This window comes from Puma concolor, chromosome B3, assembly GCF_028749965.1.
Source record: "Puma concolor isolate L17-30 chromosome B3, mPumCon1.1.hap2, whole genome shotgun sequence".
Lineage (NCBI taxonomy): Eukaryota > Metazoa > Chordata > Mammalia > Carnivora > Felidae > Puma > Puma concolor.
This window is the reverse complement of record NC_141672.1, coordinates 41,667,273-41,690,199: the sequence shown is the minus strand read 5'-3', so window position 1 is coordinate 41,690,199 and position 22,927 is coordinate 41,667,273. Positions and strand designations below refer to the sequence as shown.

The following is a 22,927-nucleotide window of genomic DNA, read 5'->3' as shown; positions in this document are numbered from 1 at the left end:
GGTGAAAATACTTTGCTTACCTTCGTGAGAAAGCCAAATGGGCGTGCTAACAGATCCCAGAAATAAGCAATCATCATCACCTGGTAACAGGAAATGCTTGAGTGAATTCTTTCCACATAGGAGGAGAGCTTCTGCTGGAGGAAGAGCAGGCATTCTCCTAGCAATAAATTCCTTCCCAAGACAGGAAAGACAAGAGCTAAACATGCCCAGTCTAATCTTCCCAGGTTTATCAATTAAGTCACCCTGCTCCTCTTGGTGGAAGAGTGAGGGGTTGAGAGAGCCCACTAGTGCCACATCACAGAGCTATTTCCACCAAGAAAGAAGTAATAATAAGAGTCTCCCCTAATATTTGTAGTATTTAGACTTCCCATTCATAAGCATGAATGTCCCTACATTTATTTTATGTTCTTCAATAAAATTTATAGTTTTCTCCTAGTTTTAATCATCTATGGTTTGATTTATTCTGTTGTTTTAATAGCTACTTTAACAATATCTTTTTACATTTTTCCAATTACTTGTGGCTGAAGTACAGCAATTCTGATTTTTGCATTGTTCTGATTTTTGCATGCTACTCTTTATCTACGAACCTTGTTGAACTCTCTTTTTAGTTCTAATGGATTGTAAATTTTGTTGGATTTTCTCTGTAGACTATCATATTATCTACAAATAATGACTATTATTTCTTTCCAATTCTTACATTTTTTAAATTTTCTTTACTTAGTGTGTTGACTAGGACCTCTAGTACAGTGTTGAATGAAAGCATTGATAGTAGGTTATTGACTTCAAAAATGCTTCTAAATTGTTACTATTAAATATGAGTTTTTTGTACATTATGGGTAGATAATCTTCAACATTTTAAAGAAGCTCCTTTTTTTAAGTTTATTTATTCCTGAGAGAGACCATACAAGTGGGGGAGGGGCAGTGAGAGAGGGAGAGAGAGAGAATCCTAAGTAGGCTCCCCACCAATAGCGTGGAGTCAACGCGGGGCTCCAACTCAGGAATCATGAGATGGTGACCTGAGTCGAAACCAATAGTCAGACGTTCAAACAACTGAGCAACCCAGGGGCCCCAAGGAAGCTCCTTTCTAATTGCAGTTTACTACCTGTTTTTATCATGAATGGTCATTGGATTTTGACTAATTGGCAATTCTGTTTTTCTCTTTAATCTGTTAATATGTAAATTATATTAATAGACTCCAGTGTTAAACTGTCATTAATCCAGTGCTGAATACTATTTATTTGGTCATGTTTTATGCTTTGCTGGATTCAGTTTGCCAAGATTTCATGTAGTATATCTGTATTTATGGAAATAAGTAGAGTTATCCTATAATTATCTTCTTATGCTATTCTTTTAAATTCATCAAGGTTGTTCTTGCCTCATAAAATTAACTGGGAACTCTCTCCCTCTCTCTCTTGCTAGTCAATGAATTAGCATATATAAGAAAAATTCCTCTCTGCCCCTCCCCCGTTCATGCTCTGTCTCTCTCTGTCCCAAAAATAAATAAACGTTAAAAAAAAAAATTAAAAAAAAAAAAAAGAAAAATTCATTCATTTGAATCTGGGCTCAATATTTTTTGAAGTTGGGTTTTAAACTACTTATTCAAATTCTTTAATGGCTATAAATCTAGTAATGTTTTCTATTTCTTCAAAAGTCAGTATTGAGAAGTTATATTCTTCTATAAACTTGTAATTTTTTATAAATTTTAAATGTATTACTATATAATATTCTCCTGAATTTTAAAAATGTCCTCTATATTTATGTTTTGTCACCTTTTTTATACCTAAATATGTTGATTTTTACTTTTTCTCTTTTATTCTTGGTAAGTCTTGCTTAAGACTTATTTTGTTTATCGTATTAGTATCTCCAAAGAACCATGTTTTGGATTTATCAAGTGGTTTATTTGTTTTTTATTTCACTAAGCCCTACCCTTGTTTCCATCTTTCAGTTTCTTGGAGTTTACTTTTTTATTTTTTTTTTTTTTTTTTATTTTTTTTTTTTTTATATATGAAATTTATTGTCAAATTGGTTTCCATACAACACCCAGTGCTCATCCCAAAAGGTGCCCTCCTCAGTACCCATCACCCACCCTCTCCTCCCTCCCACCCCCCATCAACCCTTAGTTTGTTCTCAGTTCTCAACAGTCTCTTATGCTTTGGCTCTCTCCCACTCTAACCTCTTTTTTTTTTTTTTTTTTGTTCCCCTCCCCCATGGGTTTCTCTTAAGTTTCTCAGGATCCACATAAGAGTGAAACCATATGGTATCTGTCTTTCTCTGTATGGCTTATTTCACTTAGCATCACACTCTCCAGTTCCATCCACGTTGCTACAAAAGGCCATATTTCATTTTTTCTCATTGCCACGTAGTACTCCATTGTGTATATAAACCACAATTTCTTTATCCATTCATCAGTTGATGGACATTTAGGCTCTTTCCATAATTTGGCTATTGTTGAGAGTGCTGCTATGAACATTGGGGTACAAGTGCCCCTATGCATCAGTACTCCTGTGTCCCTTGGATAAATTCCTAGCAGTGCTATTGCTGGGTCATAGGGTAGGTCTATTTTTAATTTTCTGAGGAACCTCCACACTGCTTTCCAGAGCGGCTGCACCAATTTGCATTCCCACCAACAGTGCAAGAGGGTTCCCGTTTCTCCACATCCTCTCCAGCATCTATAGTCTCCTGATTTGTTCATTTTGGCCACTCTGACTGGCGTGAGGTGATATCTGAGTGTGGTTTTGATTTGTATTTCCCTGATAAGGAGCGACGCTGAACATCTTTTCATGTGCCTGTTGGCCATCCGGATGTCTTCTTTAGAGAAGTGTCTATTCATGTTTTCTGCCCATTTCTTCACTGGGTTATTTGCTTTTCGGGTGTGGAGTTTGGTGAGCTCTTTATAGATTTTGGATACTAGCCCTTTGTCCGATATGTCATTTGCAAATATCTTTTCCCATTCCGTTGGTTGCCTTTTAGTTTTGTTGGTTGTTTCCTTTGCTGTGCAGAAGCTTTTTATCTTCATAAGGTCCCAGGAATTCACTTTTGCTTTTAATTCCCTTGCCTTTGGGGATGTGTCGAGTAAGAGATTGCTACGGCTGAGGTCAGAGAGGTCTTTTCCTGCTTTCTCCTCTAAGGTTTTGATGGTTTCCTGTCTCACATTCAGGTCCTTTATCCATTTTGAGTTTATTTTTGTGAATGGTGTGAGAAAGTGGTCTAGTTTCAACCTTCTGCATGTTGCTGTCCAGTTCTGCCAGCACCATTTGTTAAAGAGACTGTCTTTTTTCCATTGGATGTTCTTTCCTGCTTTGTCAAAGATGAGTTGGCCGTACGTTTGTGGGTCTAGTTCCGGGGTTTCTATTCTATTCCATTGGTCTATGTGTCTGTTTTGGTGCCAATACCATGCTGTCTTGATGATGACAGCTTTGTAGTAGAGGCTAAAGTCTGGGATTGTGATGCCTCCTGCTTTGGTCTTCTTCTTCAAAATTACTTTGGCTATTCGGGGCCTTTTGTGGTTCCATATGAATTTTAGGATTGCTTGTTCTAGTTTCGAGAAGAATGCTGGTGCAATTTTGATTGGGATTGCATTGAATGTGTAGATAGCTTTGGGTAGTATTGACATTTTGATAATATTTATTCTTCCAATCCATGAGCAGGGAATGTCTTTCCATTTCTTTAAATCTTCTTCAATGACCTTCATAAGCTTTCTATAGTTTTCAGCATACAGATCCTTTACATCTTTGGTTAGATTTATTCCTAGGTATTTTATGCTTCTTGGTGCAATTGTGAATGGGATCAGTTTCTTTATTTGTCTTTCTGTTGCTTCATTGTTAGTGTATAAGAATGCAACTGATTTCTGTACATTGATTTTGTATCCTGCAACTTTGCTGAATTCATGGATCAGTTCTAGCAGACTTTTGGTGGAGTCTATCGGATTTTCCATGTATAATATCATGTCATCTGCAAAGAGCGAAAGCTTGACTTCATCTTTGCCAATTTTGACGCCTTTTATTTCCTTTTGTTGTCTGATTGCTGATGCTAGAACTTCCAGCACTATGTTAAACAACAGCGGTGAGAGTGGGCATCCCTGTCGTGTTCCTGATCTCAGGGAAAAAGCTCTCAGTTTTTCCCCGTTGAGGATGATGTTAGCTGTGGGCTTTTCATAAATGGCTTTTATGATCTTTAAGTATGTTCCTTCTATCCCGACTTTCTCAAGAGTTTTTATTAAGAAAGGGTGCTGGATTTTGTCAAAGGCCTTTTCTGCATCGATTGACAGGATCATATGGTTTTTCTCTTTTTTTTTGTTAATGTGATGTATCACGTTGATTGATTTGCGAATGTTGAACCAGCCCTGCATCCCAGGAATGAATCCCACTTGATCATGGTGAATAATTCTTTTTATATGCCGTTGAATTCGATTTGCTAGTATCTTATTGAGAATTTTTGCATCCATATTCATCAGGGATATTGGCCGGTAGTTCTCTTTTTTTACTGGGTCTCTGTCTGGTTTAGGAATCAAAGTAATACTGGCTTCATAGAATGAGTCTGGAAGTTTTCCTTCCCTTTCTATTTCTTGGAATAGCTTGAGAAGGATAGGTATTATCTCTGCTTTAAACGTCTGGTAGAACTCCCCTGGAAAGCCATCTGGTCCTGGACTCTTATTTGTTGGGAGATTTTTGATAACCGATTCAATTTCTTCGCTGGTGATGGGTCTGTTCAAGCTTTCTATTTCCTCCTGATTGAGTTTTGGAAGAGTGTGGGTGTTCAGGAATTTGTCCATTTCTTCTAGGTTGTCCAATTTGTTGGCATATAATTTTTCATAGTATTCCCTGATAATTGTTTGTATCTCTGAGGGATTGGTTGTAATAATTCCATTTTCATTCATGATTTTATCTATTTGGGTCATCTCCCTTTTCTTTTTGAGAAGCCTGGCTAGAGGTTTGTCAATTTTGTTTATTTTTTCAAAAAACCAACTCTTGGTTTCGTTGATCTGCTCTACAGTTTTTTTAGATTCTATATTGTTTATTTCTGCTCTGATCTTTATTATTTCTCTTCTTCTGCTGGGTTTAGGCTGCCTTTGCTGTTCTGCTTCTATTTCCTTTAGGTGTGCTGTTAGATTTTGTATTTGGGATTTTTCTTGTTTCTTGAGATAGGCCTGGATTGCAATGTATTTTCCTCTCAGGACTGCCTTTGCTGCGTCCCAAAGCGTTTGGATTGTTGTATTTTCATTTTCGTTTGTTTCCATATATTTTTTAATTTCTTCTCTAATTGCCTGGTTGACCCACTCATTCGTTAGTAGGGTGTTCTTTAACCTCCATGCTTTTGGAGGTTTTCCAGCCTTTTTTCTGTGGTTGATTTCAAGCTTCATAGCGTTGTGGTCTGAAAGTATGCATGGTATGATTTCAATTCTTGTAAACTTATGAAGGGCTGTTTTGTGACCCAGTATATGATCTATCTTGGAGAATGTTCCATGTGCACTCGAGAAGAAAGTATATTCTGTTGCTTTGGGATGCAGAGTTCTAAATATATCTGTCAAGTCCATCTGATCCAATGTCTCATTCAGGGCCCTTGTTTCTTTATTGATCGTGTGTCTAGATGATCTATCCATTTCTGTAAGTGGGGTGTTAAAGTCCCCTGCAATTACCACATTCTTATCAATAAGGTTGCTTGTGTTTATGAGTAATTGTTTTATATATTTGGGCGCTCCGGTATTCGGCGCATAGACATTTATAATTGTTAGCTCTTCCTGATGGATAGACCCTGTCACTATTATATAATGTCCTTCTTCATCTCTTGTTACAGCCTTTAATTTAAAGTCTAGTTTGTCTGATATAAGGATGGCTACTCCAGCTTTCTTTTGGCTTCCAGTAGCATGATAAATAGTTCTCCATCCCCTCACTCTCAATCTAAAGGTGTCCTCAGGTCTAAAATGAGTCTCTTGTAGACAGCAAATAGATGGGTCTTGTTTTTTTATCCATTCTGATACCCTATGTCTTTTGGTTGGCGCATTTAGTCCATTTACATTCAGTGTTATTATAGAAAGATATGGGTTTAGAGTCATTGTGATGTCTGTATGTTTTATGCTTGTAGTGATGTCTCTGGTACTTTGTCTCACAGGGTCCCCCTTAGTATCTCTTGGAGGGCTGGTTTAGTGGTGACAAATTCCTTCAGTTTTTGTTTGTTTGGGAAGACCTTTATCTCTCCTTCTATTCTAAATGACAGACTTGCTGGATAAAGGATTCTCGGCTGCATATTTTTTCTGTCTAGCACACTGAAAATCTCGTGCCAATTCTTTCTGGCCTGCCAAGTTTCAAAAGAGAGATCAGTCACGAGTCTTATAGGTCTCCCTTTATATGTGAGGGCACGTTTACCCCTTGCTGCTTTCAGAATTTTCTCTTTATCCTTGTATTTTGCCAGTTTCACTATGATATGTCGTGCAGAAGATCGATTCAAGTTACGTCTGAAGGGAGTTCTCTGTGCCTCTTGGATTTCAATGCCTTTTTCCTTCCCCAGTTCAGGGAAGTTCTCAGCTATTATTTCTTCAAGTACCCCTTCAGCACCTTTCCCTCTCTCTTCCTCCTCTGGGATACCAATGATGCGTATATTATTTCTTTTTAGTGTATCACTTAGTTCTCTAATTTTCCCCTCATATTCCTGGATTTTTTTATCCCTCTTTTTCTCAGCTTCCTCTTTTTCCATAACTCTATCTTCTAGTTCACCTATTCTCTCCTCTGCCTCTTCAATCCGAGCCGTGGTGGTTTCCATTTTGTTATGCATTTCGTTTAAAGCGTTTTTCAGCTCCTCGTGACTGTTCCTTAGTCCCTTGATCTCTGTAGCAAGAGATTCTCTGCTGTCAGCTATACTGTTTTCAAGCCCAGCGATTAATTTTATGACTATTATTCTAAATTCACTTTCTGTGATATTATTTAAATCCTTTTTGATCAGCTCATTAGCTGTTGTTATTTCCTGGAGATTCTTCTGAGGGGAATTCTTCCGCTTGGTCATTTTGGATAGTCCCTGGCGTGGTGAGGACCTGCAGGGCACTTCCCCTGTGCTGTGGTGTATAACTGGAGTTGGTGGGCGGAGCCGCAGTCAGACCTGATGTCTGCTCCCAGCCCACCACTGTGGCCACAGTCAGACTGGTGCGTGCCTTCTCTTCCCCTCTCCTAGGGGCGGGATTCACTGTGGGGTGGGGTGGTCTGTCTGGGCTACTTGCACACTGCCAGGCTTGTGATGCTGGGGATCTGGCGTCTTAGCTGGGGTGGGTAGGCAAGGTGCACGGGGGCAGGAGGGGCAGGCTTAGCTTGCTTCTCCTTAGGTGATCCACTTCAGGAGGGGCCCTGTGGCAGCAGGAGGGAGTCAGATCCGCTGCCGGAGGTTTGGCTCCGCAGAAGCGCAGAGTTGGGTGTTTGCGCGGAGCGAGCAAGTTCCCTGGCAGGAACTGGTTCTCTTTGGGATTTTGGCTGGGGGATGGGCGGGGAAGATGGCGCTGGCGAGCGCCTTTGTTCCCCACCAAACTGAGCTCTGTCGTCCGGGGGCTCAGCAGCTCTCCTTCCCTTTGTCCTCCAGCCTTCCCGCTTTCTGAGCAGAGCTGTTAACTTATGACCTCCCAGACGCTAAGTCGCGCTTGCTGTGGGAACACAGTCCGTCAGGCCCCTCCGCTTTTTGCAAGCCAGACTCGGGGGCTCTGCTTGGCCGGCGAGCCGCCCCTCCGCCCCGGCTCCCTCCCACCAGTCCGTGGAGCGCGCACCGCCTTGCCGCCCTTCCTACCCTCTTCCGTGGTCCTCTTGTCTGCGCTTGGCTCCGGCGACTCCGTTCTGCTAATCCTCTGGTGTTTTTCTGGGTTATTTAGGCAGGTGTAGGTGGAATCTAAGTGATCAGCAGGACGCGCGGTGAGCCCAGCGTCCTCCTACGCCGCCATCTTCGTCTCTTTTTCCGGAGTTTACTTTTTTAAACATTTTTAACATTATTATTAAAACTATTTTTAGCATAATACTGATTCTGTGGTTCAGCTTTTATTTGTTTTAAGTTTTTATTTTACTTCCAGTTAGTTAGCATACAGTGTTATAGTGGTTGCAGTTGTACAATGTAGTGATTCCACACTTAAATACATAACCTGATGCTCATTACAAGTGCATCCCCTATTTAACCCATCCCCATCCCCTATTTAACCCATTCCCCCACCCACCTCCCTTCTGGTAACCATCTGATTGTTCTCTACAGTTAAGAGTCTGCTTCTTGCTTTACTTCTCTCTCTTTTTACCCCTTTGCTCATTTTTTTTCTTAAATTCCACATATGAGTGAAATCATATGGTATTTGTCTTTCTCTGCCTGACTTATTGCACTTCACAGTATACTCTTTAGGTCCATCCATGTCATTTCAAATGGCAAGATTTTATTCTTTTTTATGGCTGAGTAATATTCCAGTGTGTGTGTGTGTGTGTGTGTGTGTGTGTGTGTGGTGACATCTTTATCCATTCATCAATTGATAAGTCAATTGATGGCTGTTTCCATAATTTGACTATTGTACATGCTGCTGCTACAAACATCAGGATGCATATATCCCTTTGAATTAGTGTTTCTGTATTCTTTAGGTAAATATCCAGTAGTGTGATTGCTGGATCATCAGGTACTTCTATTTTTAACTTTTTGAGGAACCTCCGTACTGTTTTCCAGAGTGGGTGCATCAGTTTGCATTCCCAGCAACAGTGCAAGAGGGTTCCCCTTTCTCCACATCCTCACCAACATCCGTTGTTTCCTGTGTTGTTGATTTTAGCCACTATGACAGGTTTTGATTTGCATGTCCCTGATGATGAGTGATATTCAGCATCTTTTCATGTCCCTGTTGGCCATCTATATGTCTTCTCTGGAAAAATGTCTTTTGTGTCTTCTGCACATTTTTAATTAGATTATTTTGTTTTGGGGTGTTGAGTTTTACACATTCTCTATATATTTTGGATGCTAACCCTTTATTGGATATGTCATTTGCAAATATCTTCTCCCTTCAGTAGGTTCTCTTTTAGCTTTATTGGTTGTTTCCTTTGCTGTGCAGAAGCTTTTCATTTTGGTGTAGTCCCATTAGTCTATTTTTGCTTTTGTTTCCTTTGCCTCAAGAGACATATCTAAAAAGAAGTTGCTATGGCCAATGTCAAATAAATTACTGCCCTGTGTTCTCTTTTAGGATTCTTATCGTTTCAGATCTCACATTTAAGTTTTTAATCCATTTTGAATTTATTTTTGTGTATGGTGTAAGAAAGTGGTCCAGTTCCATTCTTGACAGCATGTAGCTGTCAAGTTTTCCCAAACCATTTGTTAAAAAGACTGTCTTTTTCCATGGGATATTCTTTCCTGCTTTGTTGTAGATTAATTAACCATATTATTGTGAGTTCATTTCTAGGTTTTCTGTTCTGTTCCATTGATCTATGTGTCTATTTTTATGCTGATACCATACTGTTTTGATTAATACAGCTTTGTAATATAACTTGAAGTCCAAAATTGTGACCCCTTCAGCTTTGCTTTTATTTTTCAAGATTTCTTGGGCTTTTAAATGTCTTTTGTGGTTCCATACAAATTTTAGGATTGTTTGTTCTAGCTCTGTAAAAAAATGCTGTTGGTATTTTGATACGACTTGCATTAAAACATATATTGCTTTGGTTATTATAGACATTTTAACAAAAGACAAAGAAGGGCACTATATAATAATAAAGGGGATAATCCAATAAGAAGATATAACAATTGTAAATATTTATGCGTCCAACATGGGAGGACTCAATTACATAAAACAATTAATAACAAACATAAAGGGACTAGCTGATAATAATACAATAATAGTAGGGGACTTTAACATCCCACTTACATCAATGGACATGATCATCTAAACAGAAAATCAACAAGGAAACAATGGTTTTGAATAATAACACACAGGACTTGATGAACTTAACAGATATATCCAGAACATTCCACCTTAAAACAGCAGAATACAGATTCTTTTCAAGTGCACCTGGAACATTCTCCAGAACAGATCACATATTAGGCCACAAAACAGGCTTCACCAAATTCAGGAAGATCAAAATTATACCATGCACCTTTTCTGACCACAACATTATGAAACTAGAAGTCAACCACAAGAAAAAAATCTGGATAGACCACAAATAAATAGAAGTTAAATAACATGCTACTAAACAATGAGTGGGTCAACCAGAAAATAAAAAAATAAATTTAAAAAATACATGGAAACAAATGAAAATGACAACATAACAGTCCAAAATCTTTGGGATGCAGCAAAAGTGGTTCTAAGAGGGAAGTAGATAGCAACATAGGTCTACCTTAAGAAGCAAGAAAAAAGAATCTCGAATAAACAACTTAACCTTAAACTGAAGGAGCTACAAAAAGAACAACAAATGAAGCTCAAAGCCAGCATAAGGAAGGGAAAAGTAAAGTTTAGAGCAGAATAAAAGATATAGAAACTAAAAAAATAATAGAACATATTGATGAAACCAGGAGGTAGTTCTTTGAAAAAAATTAATAAAATTGATAAACCTCTACTCGGACTCATCAAAAAGAAAAAAGAAAGGACCCAAATAAATAAAGTCACAGATGAGAGAGGAAAAATGACAACAAACACCACAGAAATATAATTATAAGACAATATTATGAAAAATTGTATGCCAAGAAATTGAACAACCTAGAAGAAATGAATAAATTTCTAGAAACATATTAATTACCAAAAGTGAAACAGGAAGAAATAGAAAATTTGGACAGACCAATAACCAGCAAAGACATTGACTCAGTAATCAAAAAACTTCAACAAAAGTCCAGGATCAGATGGCTTCACAGGTGAATTCTACCAAACATTTAAAGAAGAGTTAGTACCCATTCTCCTCAAACTATTCCAAAAAATACAAAAGAAAAGAAAACTTCTAAATTTATTCTTTGAGGTTAGCATTACCCTGACCAGATATCAAAACCAGATAAAGACGCCAAACACAAAAAAGAACTACACTCCAATATCTCTGATAAACAGAGATAAACATAGATGCAAATATCCTCAACAAAGTACTAGCAAACCAAATCCAACAATACATTAAAAAAAATAATTCACCATCAAGTGAGATTCATTCCTGGGTTGCAAGGATGGTTCAATACTTGCAAATACATCACATTAATAAAAGAAAGGATAAGAACCATCTGATCATTTCAATAGATACAGAAAAAGTATTTGACAAAGTACATCCATTCATGATAAAAAAAACCCGACACAAAGTAGGTTTAGAGGTAACATACCTCAATGTAATAAAGGCCATCTATGAAAAACCCACACCTGGGGCGCCTGGGTGGCGCAGTCGGTTAAGCATCCGACTTCAGCCAGGTCACGATCTCGCGGTCCGTGAGTTCGAGCCCCGCATCGGGCTCTGGGCTGATGGCTCAGAGCCTGGAGCCTGTTTCCGATTCTGTGTCTCCCTCTCTCTCTGCCCCTCCCCCGTTCATGCTCTGTCTCTCTCTGTCCCAAAAATAAATAAACGTTGAAAAAAAAATTAAAAAAAAAAAACAACCCACACCCAATATCATCCTCAATGGGGAAATACTGAGAGCTTTTCCTCTACGGTCAGGAACAAGACAGGAATGTCCACTTTCACCACTGTTATTTAACACAGTACTAGATTTCCTAGCCACAGCAATCAGATAACAAAAAGAAATGAGGAATCCAGATCAGCAAGGAAGAAGTAAAACTTTCACTATTTGCTGATGACATGATACTCCATATAGAAAACCTGAAAAACTCCACCAAAAAACTGCTAGAACTGTGAAATGAATTCAGGAAAGTTGCAGGGTACAAAATCAATGTACAGAAATCTGTTGCATTTCTATACACCAATACTGAAGCAACACAAAGAGAAATTAAGGAATCTATGCCATTTAAAATTGCACCAAAAACAATAAGATGCCTAGGACTAAACCTAACCAAAGAGATGAAAGACCTGTACTCTGAAAACTATAAAACACTGATGAAAGAAATTAAAGATGACACAATGAAATGAAAAAAAAAAAATCCCATGCTCACAGATCAGAGGAAAAAATATTGTTAAAAGGGAATTTACTTTAAAAAAAATTCTTAAGTAGGATGTCTAGTTCATTTTTAGGTTTCAAAACACTGCTTAGCAGCATATTAAAAGTTTTGATATGTAGTATTTTTCCTGTTCTTTATTTCTTAAAATCTGGTCTCCAAAAGATTTCTTCTTTATTCCATGAATGATTGAGAGGTGTGTGTGTGTGTGTGTGTGTGTGTGTGTGTGTGTGTGTGTGTCTGTGTGTGAATTTCAAACCTATGAAGTGTTTTTTGTTATCTCTTTGTCATTTATTTCTGTTACTGTGTTTTGGTCAGAGGAGACAGTCTATACATTCTCTGGTATTTATAAGACTTTCTTTCTTTCTGGCCTATAATGTGGTTCATTTTTTAAACCTCTATTATATATATACACTACATTAGAAAAAAATAGATTGTTGGCATGCCTGGGTGGTTCAGTCAGTTAAGCGTCCAACTCTTGTTTCAGCTCAGGTCTTGAGGGCGAGCCCTGCTTCAGGATCCACACTGGGCATGGAGCCTGCTTGAGATTCTGTCTCCTCCCTTTACCTTTCTCCTCCTCCCCCACTCACACTCTTTCTCTCTCTCTCTCAAATAATAATAATAATAATAATAATAATAATAATAATACAGATTGTTTATTCATTCCCCTTTGATGAAAATTTGTCTCTTTTCATCTCTTCTTCATGATCACAAGATGTGCTATATACTTTTTCTTTGCTGTCAGTCCCCCAAGAACACCCCCACATTCAGAGATTTGCTAAAAGAACTCAAGGGACTTAGCATATCATTGTACTCATGGCTAAAATTTATTAAATGACATAGTGAGGATTCACAGCCAGGTGATGAGGAAAAAAGACACAGGTGGAGTCTGGAGAATTGATAAGTAGGCTTCCTTATGCTCTTTCTCTCCCATGAGGGAGAGAAGGGTCACATAGTACATACTCTTCACCCAGCAACAAAAGTGCAGCAACATGTGTTTATGTTTCTACCCAGGAAATTCCACTACACTTAGCATTCAAGAATTTTGTTGGAAGTTGGTCACATATGTACCCAATGCCCATCACATACCAAAACTCCAGACTCCCAGAAGGAAAGCAAGTTGACCATAAATCATATCATTTGGGTAAGCAGTCTAGGTACAGTGAACTACCTTTAATCAGTTAAGGAATGGTGGGAACACTTCCAAAATCCAAGTACCAAAAACTAGTCAAGAGCTATCCTTGCAAGCAGACCTTTCTAAAGATAACAGTTTCAGGCCTACTATGTTAACTCTTCCTATATACCTTCTTATGTACACATGCAAATATTTTTCAGAGTAGGCTGACAAACTATGAAGGGATGGATTATACAATCCAACAGATGTGTACTGAATTCAATTGGACAGTGCCTATGGGAAAATACCATATAAGTTTCAAAGTAATTACTCATAAATGAATTTTTATAGCATAATCCTATTCATGAGTTGAGATTGCCTGTAGTTAATGAACAATATTATATACTCTAAAAAGAGACTAAACGTCTAAATGGTAGTCTTGGTTAACAAAAAAGTTCTAATCTTCATTTAGTATAACAAGAAATTGAGAAATCTTTCAAAAAGGGAGCTCATATTTGTATCAGCTAACACTACAAATTAGCTATTATCTGTCACTTTTGGTGCCCAGGTTAAATTTCTTTCTCTATAAAAGTTAATCTTTGAAATAAAAGTTTTTTTAAGAAATACATTGTTATTTTTAACTTTATTCAGATTTGCAGAAAAACACTACATCGCCACATGCTCATATTTCGGCTGCCTAACTTACAGATGTTAGACGGAATTCCTGTGAATTCAGATGATAGGGCAAAAGCTGAATTTCAATTCTCTGAACTACAAGCAAAGAAAACTTCGGTAATACTTCTATTATTTATACTTTTCCTTTTAAAATATATCTTTATTAACAAATTAAAACCAATTTACTGGGTAAATCTGGGCTGTGATGTTCTGGTAGACTATTTTAGTATCTATTTTAGTGATTACTATCAAAAGCATCTTGATCTGGTGAATAGAGCATATACATACATGCAAATTCCAGGGAAGCTCCTTTTTCTAATAATGTAGTTTGATATAAAGAAAATTATTTAAACTCTTGGGGTGCCTGGATGGCTCAGTTGGTTAAGTGCCCAACTCTTGATTTCGGCTCAGGTCATGATCTCACGGTTTGTGACTTTAAGCCCACGTCGGACTTTGTGCTGACAGCAAGAAGCCTGCTTCAGATCCTCTGTCTCCCTCTCTCTCTGCCCCTCCCTGCTTTCTCTCTTAAAAATAAATAAATATTAAAAATAAAATAAAATAAAATCTGTGTACCTCTTGCTCAATATGTGAGATAATGCTAGAAGGTAAGAAACTATAACATATCACTTCTATAAACAGAAACTAACAAACTCTTTCAGTTTAGCAGATAGGAAGGGAAGGAAGGAATTCTGACCTCAACACTCTGGACTATGTAGTTCATCTAACAAGGGAGATGTGTGCTTCTTTCTTGTCGGCCAGAATAATTGTGCCTTTTACCCATGAACGCTAAAAAGGTATCTGACCATGACATGAAAGAGTTTAGAGAGAGAAGCCACAAAGCATACCATTAGGAAATTCTGTCCTTGGCCACCAGGATTCTTCATGAACATCCTCCAAAGACTAAACTTAACCCAGAAAAGCTATAGTTTTTGAACAAAGAAGTAACCTTATTAGAGCTGTGCCTTTGCAAGATTTGAGAAAGAAGATGCTGGAAGCAGGGAAACCAGTTAAGAGGCTTTTAGAGATTATGAAGACCTAGACTAGGGTGGGGCAGTTAAGAAGGTAAGTGAACCTCTAAAGTAAGTGAAAGCCAGAGAGCAAGGACATCAGTCAGTTAACAAATAACACTTTTGAAACTCATATTGAAAAGAAAAGAAGATTACCATAGATGCTTTTACTTAATCAATGGATTACCCAGCACTCTCCATCCCTTCTGTAAAATAAATCGATTCCCAGAGCACACTGGAAATTTGATATTAGAAGGCTCTTCTCCAGCCCACTTCTGCCTTCAGCAGATTTACACATTTATCAAGAGCTGGCTGTTTTGTCAAAAACTTATATGTCAGTTCTTTTATCTTAAAAAGGCAGATATGCTATAAATGCAAATTTTAAATTACTATTTGTATATTTCTATGATAACCAAAATAGGGTACTTTGGAAAATCTGGATAAAGATCAATCACACACACACACACACACACACACACACACACGCACAAATAGTGTCAAATAGGTTAGGAGGAAAATCTTGTAAAAAATGGGAGAAAATTATAAAAATTCAAACACAATATGTGGGGAAATTATTTTAAAAATTCTTGTGTTCAAATTTTCTCCACATGTCTTTAAATTCTTACTACTTTAAAGAAACCAAAACTGGAAGTTGTAGGCAAAACATTAAGGATAGCTTTATCTAAGAACAATGAGATAAAATACCAATCAAGGGACTCTTACAGAAAAGGCCTCAGCCATCACAAGATTCATGAGCGCATGTACATTTATGTTTTATGACTAAAAAATAGGGGTGCCTGAGTGGCTTAGTCAGTTAAGTATCTGACTCTTGATTTCAGCTCAGGTCATGATCTCATGGTTTGTGAATTCAAACCCTGCATCGGGCTTTGTGCTGATGGTGGAGAGGCTGTTTGGAATTCTATTTTCCTCTCTCTCCGTCCCTCCCCTGCTTGCTCTCTCTCTCTCTCTCAAAATAAATAAAATTAACTTAAAATTTTTTTAAATAAATCTAAAAAATAAACATGAATTATATATACAATTCTTAGTTATTCCCTGATTTTTTTCATCAACCTTGACATTTTTTGGTTAACCAAGGAGCTTCTATTATAGGTCAAAGTAGTCACAGAGACCTGCAAGACTTAAAGTTGTACAGTGTTAATAAGTATTAACTACAATAGCCAAAGGAAGTGGTTCATTTGTAGGTTATATCTATAAAAATTATTCTAAAAATTATGCTTTGTGAAAACAAATCTTAGCTACTAATTTGTATGACTTAACTAAGAAAGTGCACCATCTAATGTGATCTACTGAAATTACTGTCACAGGTCCTAGTCTTTCAAAAGAGAGCAAATAATCAAATAAAATTTAGGTCAGTGATATAAGGCTCCTTTCCCCTCTCTATTTTATATTCCTGGAGCAAGTCATTTCTTACTTCCAGAAGTGGAAAACTAAAGGAAACTTAAGTTTCCCACTGCTGCTGTAGTAAATTACTCAAATTTAGTGGCTTGAAACAACACAAATTTATTATCTTATAATTCTAGAGGTCAGAAGTCCAAAAACTGGTCTTACAGGGCTAAACACAGGCAGTGACTCCTATATTTCTTCTGGAGCTCAAGGAGAGAATTTGTTCTTTGCCTTTTCAAACTTCTGGAAGTTATCTGCATTCCTTGGCTCACGGTCCTCTTCCAGCAATAGCATCACTTCCACTTCTGATTCCATCTGTACATCTTCTCTATCTCTGACCCTCCTGACTCCCCTCCTTCTTATAAGGACTCTTGTGATTGTACTGAGACCACCTAGATAATCAAAGATCATTTCCTCACCTCAAAATCCAATGTAATTATGTCTGCAAAGTCCCTTTTGTCATGTAAGGTAATATATTCACAGGTTTTGGAAATTCAATGTGGACATCTTTTTGGGGGAGGGGCACTATTCTGCCTCCCATACCACATATGTGAGGGCTCCAGGTGAGAGAACTATAAAAACTGTCACATTAAGGGGCGCCTGGGTGGCGCAGTCGGTTAAGCGTCCGACTTCAGCCAGGTCACGATCTCGCGGTCCGTGAGTTCGAGCCCCGCGTCGGGCTCTGGGCTGATGGCTCAGAGCCTGGAGCCTATTTCCGATTCTGTGTCTCCCTCTCTCTCTGCCCCTCGCCCGTTCATGCTCTGTCTCTCTCTGTCCCAAAAATAAATGAAACGTTTGGAAAAAAAATTAAAAACAAACAAATAAACAAAAAAAAACTGTCACATTAAAATTTATAAATTGTATTTTAAGGTAATGTTGGCTAATTTGAAAAATTACATATAAATTCACCAAATTACATATAAAGAAATCACTTAGAGAAACTTTAAAGATCCTAATTTCCATATATTTTTTTTATTAGTTTCATGTACAGAAAAAATACACAAACTCAAATTTTAGTCGATAAGTATTTTACTAAAGGATTTGCTTCTTGGTTATTCTTTTCTATTCCTCATATAGTGAACTCAGATTTTTCCCATTACTATATATGATATGTTAATATGCCTTGAGTGAATCTAGACATGTATTCTTGCCATTTGAATCAGTGCCATATAAAAAAACTTAATTATTTTTCCACTTATTCTATATGTAAGCATTTTATTAAAAATTATTTTTTGATTTGTCTATACATGGTTAATAAAATAAGGGGGATATCCAAAGTCTTTATTTTAGAGAAATCCTTTTTTAGATATTTAAAATTTTATAACGTTTATTTTTGAGAGAGACAGCACACACACACACACACACACACACACACACACACACACACGTGGGGGAGGGGCAGAGAGAGAAGGAGACAGAATCCAAAGCAGATTCCAGGCTCTGAGCTGTCAGCACAGAGCCAGACACGGGGCTCGAACCCACAAATGGTGAGATTGAGACCTGAGCCAAAGTCAACGCTTAACCGACCGAGCCACCCAGGCACCCGTATTTATTTATTTTTAATTAATCTCTACAGCCAATGTAGGGCCTGAACTCATGACCCCAAGATCAAGAGTCACATGCTCTTCCAACTGAGCCAGCCAAGTGGCCCAGAGAAATCTATTTTAAGATTCAATAACAATGTTTATTTTCATGGCTAGGATAAAATTGAGCCATCATTTCTTTTAGCTATTCAGAAGACACAAAAACAATCCTTTTTCAAGTTTATCACTTCAGTCTAATTCATTTTTCTTTCAGTTACTGCTGTTCTTTCTTTTTTAAGAGCAGGTAAAGATAATTAACTCTAAAGTTGTCCTTTAAACCAAAACATTTTGGTCCTTTTGGTTTCAGAAGAAAATTTGACAATATTCTAGATTAGTGATGGGAAGAAACTCTAAAAAGGAATTAGTTAGGGAATTTGGGACTGAGCATCTTTAGTAAAAAGCCTGATACTTTAGTGCTCATTACAAAGCTGCATTCTTGTTGACACTTATTAAAACGGGGTAATTGGCCATTTTACACTAATGGCAAACACTTATATTTCTAGGTAAGTTGACTCATATATTCAGAATTCATATTTTTAAAAGTATAAACAAGGTCAGTCTTAAGACAGAGCAAGCATAAATTTCTAGGGAAGCCAAGAGTCTCCAGCCTAAAATACTTGTCTCCTCTGTTTGCTGATTCCTGAAATTCTTTTAAAAGCCTCTTAATCCTCAACTAACTTAAAATGTAAACACCATTTAGAGAGTTAGCACATTCATTAAGTGATTGTTATAAGATGCTTTTCTTAGTCCCCATTTATTTACTTGTTTTTGAAAAACTAATTAACTGCAAGGCACCTGATGAGGTAATATGAGGATTATAAAGATGTTGAAGATATAATGCTTACTATCTAGAAATTCCTGCTCAGTAAAAAAGAAAAGAGAAGAAAAAAGAAAAGAAAAGAAAAGAAAAAAAAGAAAAGAAAAGAAAGAGAAGAGAAGAGAAAAGAAGAAAAAGAAAAAAAAGAAATGTTACAAAGGAGAAAAAGTTTAATTCTCATTTTCTTAATTCTACACTTACCTCATTGAGATCCTATGGAGAGAGGGAGATGCCGTCATACTAGTGATGAGTACAGTACAATCTGAAAAGACAGAACATAAGGTTCTGAGAGAGGTTAAGGGTTCAAAAGACTGTTTCAGTTTCTGCCTCATACCAACTCAGTTTAGGCATATAACTCCTGACCTTAAATTATCAAGTGGGGCTTGCAGTAAGGACTAAATCTATTGATCTGAGTTTTGGAAATGAGACATTCTTAACTGGTTTTATTTTATTATGTAGCTCATTCCTGTTACCAACTGTCCAATGGATGGTGGGTCATTTGGCCAAGTGAAAGCTCCTCCCATGAAGATAACAAATGTAATTCTGCCTAGTGGATTTAGCCATTACTTGGGATCTGACTTCACTTTAACTCCTGAAGCTGAAGGTATTTTGACAAAAAGTTTCAGAATGAACGTAAAAGCAAACAAACACTTCATTTGAAACAAAAATCTCACTTTGACTTCTAATACTACTTAAAATTGCATTTTTAAATTTACATTTCCTAAAATTGCATGTTTGTTCAAGTTTCATGTGGCCATTCTGACTTTAGAGTCTATAGTTTTGGGGAGTTTTGTTCAACTACTAATATTTTGTAACTAAACATTTGCTTGTAATGTGAACTTTGTGATACTTGCACAATTATTTTCTGAATTATGTATTTTCAAAGGCTTTGTTTCATTTTATGTATTTCATAGCATATAACTGCTAAAACCAATTCTTTTGTACATCCTGCTAAAAGTAGAAATCAGAGGTTTAAAAATATCTGTGACAACAGATTCTTGGGGTACAAAGAGAAGATCGGATTTTATCCTTGAAACCACAAGTAAAGCATGCAGCTAATACTAGAGAAAAGTTTCAAGAGGTACAGCTCGAAAGGAGGGAGTATATTAAAAGGACAGGGCATGGAAATGTATCCTTCTATTACACACATTCTAATTCAGGCTTAGATCAAACCTATTCCCTAATTCCGTATCTTCACTGGCTATCTTGTTGGTGAAAGTGGGGATAGCCACTCCTCTCAGGGCTCACCTCTTCCATTCCCTGTAACATTCCACTTTGCTTGGGACCACTGGTGGCAATAAAATTGAACATCATGAATTTATAAAATGATCTAAGAGCCTACCAAGAATAGTATATTGTTCTGTGTGATTATTTCAAGAAGAAACTCAGTTAAAAGAAACCCCAAATCATTTACTTTGTTAAGATGTTATTTTTTAACTTATTTTTCATACTTCTACATACTAAATGGCTTTAAGATTTTAGTCACGGTGAGAACTTTTATGCTTCTATCTGATAGATATAACTATTAGTAAAATAGGACATACCAAATTTTTAGCCTCCTTAACAGTACAATGTCCTCTTCGGGAATGGCATCAATATCTTTTTTTTTTTTCCTGGCACTAGTTCAATCCTGAATTCATCTCCATAACGTCCTCAGATCTGTCTTCAAAATTTGTCTGTGACTATATTTGAGGTTTTTCTTAAAAAGTCTTATAATTTCTCTCCTATCTTCTGACTATGTTGCCCCAATTTTTATTTTGAAAAATTATGGTCACTTTGTCTGTACATTTATTACAGCACACAGCTCTAGATATTTATATTTTTAAAAATTACCTAGAAAGAATCAAATAGATTCACTAACTCAGACATTTAAGCAGCATTGAGTGCTAGACATATATTCCAATTCCATAATTTTATTTAAAATTTTAAATTCATGTTATGAAATATGTACAGGATACATTCAGCTCAAGGGCAGCCAAGCTTTATTACTTAATTCATTTCATTACTTACTGCTTCTCATTCTTTCACAATTCCTAATTTCAGACAAAAAAAACAAGAATGCAGGGACTCTGACAAATAATCCTCGGAGCATCCATGCAGAAATAGCTTTTCGGCAACTCAGAGGAATAGATCCCTCTCCGTCTCTTTTATCACATCAGAATATGACATCTCCAACTACACAAATGTACCAGAGCAACCCAGATGAGGGAAGGTAAAACTATTCTGTGTTTTAACATCATTTCTCATCATTAAAAAAAAAAACTCCCCAAATTTGCTAGTCATGTATAAAAATAGAAAACATTATTGTATACTATTATTTATTTACTGAGAGCAGGGAGAAGCTGTCAGATAGCATAAGGCTTCTCCCACATTCACAAAACCTTTCCCAAAGTCCAGTATATTTACTTCATAATTCAAAAAGACTTAGAAATGGCTATCAAGGTAGAATAGTGCTCACCTAATGCTTACATGAGGGAACACTGAAATAAACACTTGTAATTATGTTCTCTCTGAAGTCACTTCTCACTAAATGTGCAACATGATTCACTTACATTTTGAACAAGATAAATTCAACTCTGAAATCACGAAACACCAAGAATTTTGTCGATTCTTCAAACCTCTTCTTGTAGTTCCGACTTGTCTCTCCTCCAGTCTGGACCCTCTCCCTGGAGGCCAGCTCAGTGCCTAAGAACCTGCTACTTCTCATTAAGAATCCACTCTGTTCAACACCTGTCTGCCTAGATTTCCAGTTATTACCTGTCCCCCAGCTTCTTTGGAGCCAAGCTCTAATTCATCTATTAGTGACCTACTCAACAGCAGATCTAGTGTAGGCCTGGCTCTTGATGTACTGACTTCCTTCCTATTATCAGTCCTCAGGATAACCTGATTTTTAAATGTCCAAAAATAGGATCATTTTCTCTACTGCACTGTCTTTTTGGAATTGAACACATATAAATTACAGAAATTATTTACTGCAGAATGACCTTAAAGTAGCTGATCCATTAGGAAAATAAGTCATATTATTTGACTTATAAATATCTTATTTCTGACAGAATTCCTGGCAGCCACTTTCCAAGATCAAATCGAATGTAACTGCCTAAAGAGAAATGAATATACACCAAGAAACCTATTTCTGTTTAGTAGTTGTACCAAAATTAGCAGACAGTGTTGGTGGAAATATAATATATAAGATAATCATGTTACTTATTTTACTGAAGCACTTCAGTTCCATATGATGATAATTTCTGTCACCCTGGTTGAATTTTACTTTAATATCACCTCTCTTAAACTTTCTTTATGATTATCTTAATTATTCATTTGAATTTCTATATTAAAAAAATCATGAACCATTATATCCTACAATTTGAAAAGATAGAAGTAGCGTAAAACAAAGTCCAGAGAATCAAGTATTTAGTGCTGATATTGGAAGCATTTAGTTACAAACTCTTATTGTGGCCTGTCATATGAAGATACTAAGAAAAGGTAATTCTAGTAAATATGCATATTTTATTTGTTGAATATCTGTTCATTTGGAGTTAACAAAAACTAAAGTATACATTTGGAGTTAACAAAAACTAAAGTAAAGTTACTTTAGTAAACTAAAGTAAACACAGCTATTACTAAAGCAAGTTGAGCTTTGCTCATTGAATTACAAACTAGTTTTTTAGGACTAAAATTGGGGGAAAAGTACACTTAAGCCAGATCTGTCCTAAGAATTGTTTAGAGATGCAAATTATGGGCATCAGTAGTACTTCCTGAAGGTGGCTAATTGCAGGTGCAACCAGGCATTCGTGCTCTAAGAATAAAAAAGCACTATTTCAAATACAAAATGTGTTAATTGTACCCATAGTGTACAAGCAGTTTGAGGCTAAAAAGAACATATGTTCAAACTGAGTGGACACTTTTAAATTTGAGATCCTTAATAATTTATTTCACTGGAAATAATTTTTCTAAAATTTTACACTGCATAGTACTAGGGACATCACAAATAAATCAAATATGGTTTTGAATTTGATTGTTTTATTAGATACAGCTCTTTAAATTAATGACTAAATTGCCAATCATATTTTGATATAAATGGGCTCTACAATTCATGAATTATTCTACTAAAATTTTCCAAGTATTGGTTCAACACTGCATGTAGTTTTCATACTATTTTAGATGTTCCTTACATGAAAATAAATTTTTACTAAAATATTTGTATTTTTTAATCTACCTGGAAATAGGCTTAAAGATATTTTGGAAACTAATTCCAATGTGTTTGCAGCAATA

General features: G+C 36.6%; 2 protein-coding genes across 8 annotated transcripts in view; one reads left to right on the top strand and one right to left on the bottom strand.

The window, feature by feature from the left end:
• Positions 1-22,927, bottom strand: part of LOC147579927 (uncharacterized) — a 67,816-nt gene that overhangs the window by 20,153 nt on the left and 24,736 nt on the right. The window contains exon 6 of the mRNA XM_086708522.1: positions 18,857-18,917. The gene's annotated coding sequence lies outside the window, so the exon portion shown is untranslated. The remainder of the gene's footprint in view (positions 1-18,856; positions 18,918-22,927) is intronic.
• The window catches only part of LRRC9 (leucine rich repeat containing 9), a 127,059-nt gene that overhangs the window by 98,235 nt on the left and 5,897 nt on the right, over positions 1-22,927 (top strand). For 4 of the 7 annotated variants that reach the window (XM_086709625.1, XM_086709624.1, XM_086709623.1 and 1 more), the window contains 3 exons: positions 13,821-13,961; positions 19,115-19,259; positions 20,699-20,867. In XM_086709625.1, the coding sequence (XP_086565751.1) occupies positions 13,821-13,961; positions 19,115-19,259; positions 20,699-20,867 (455 nt within the window). Of the gene's footprint in view, positions 1-13,069; positions 13,200-13,820; positions 13,962-14,255; positions 14,365-19,114; positions 19,260-20,698; positions 21,841-22,927 lie in introns of those variants that run through there. The other 3 variants (XR_015252334.1, XM_086709622.1, XM_086709626.1) reach the window with 3 other exon arrangements.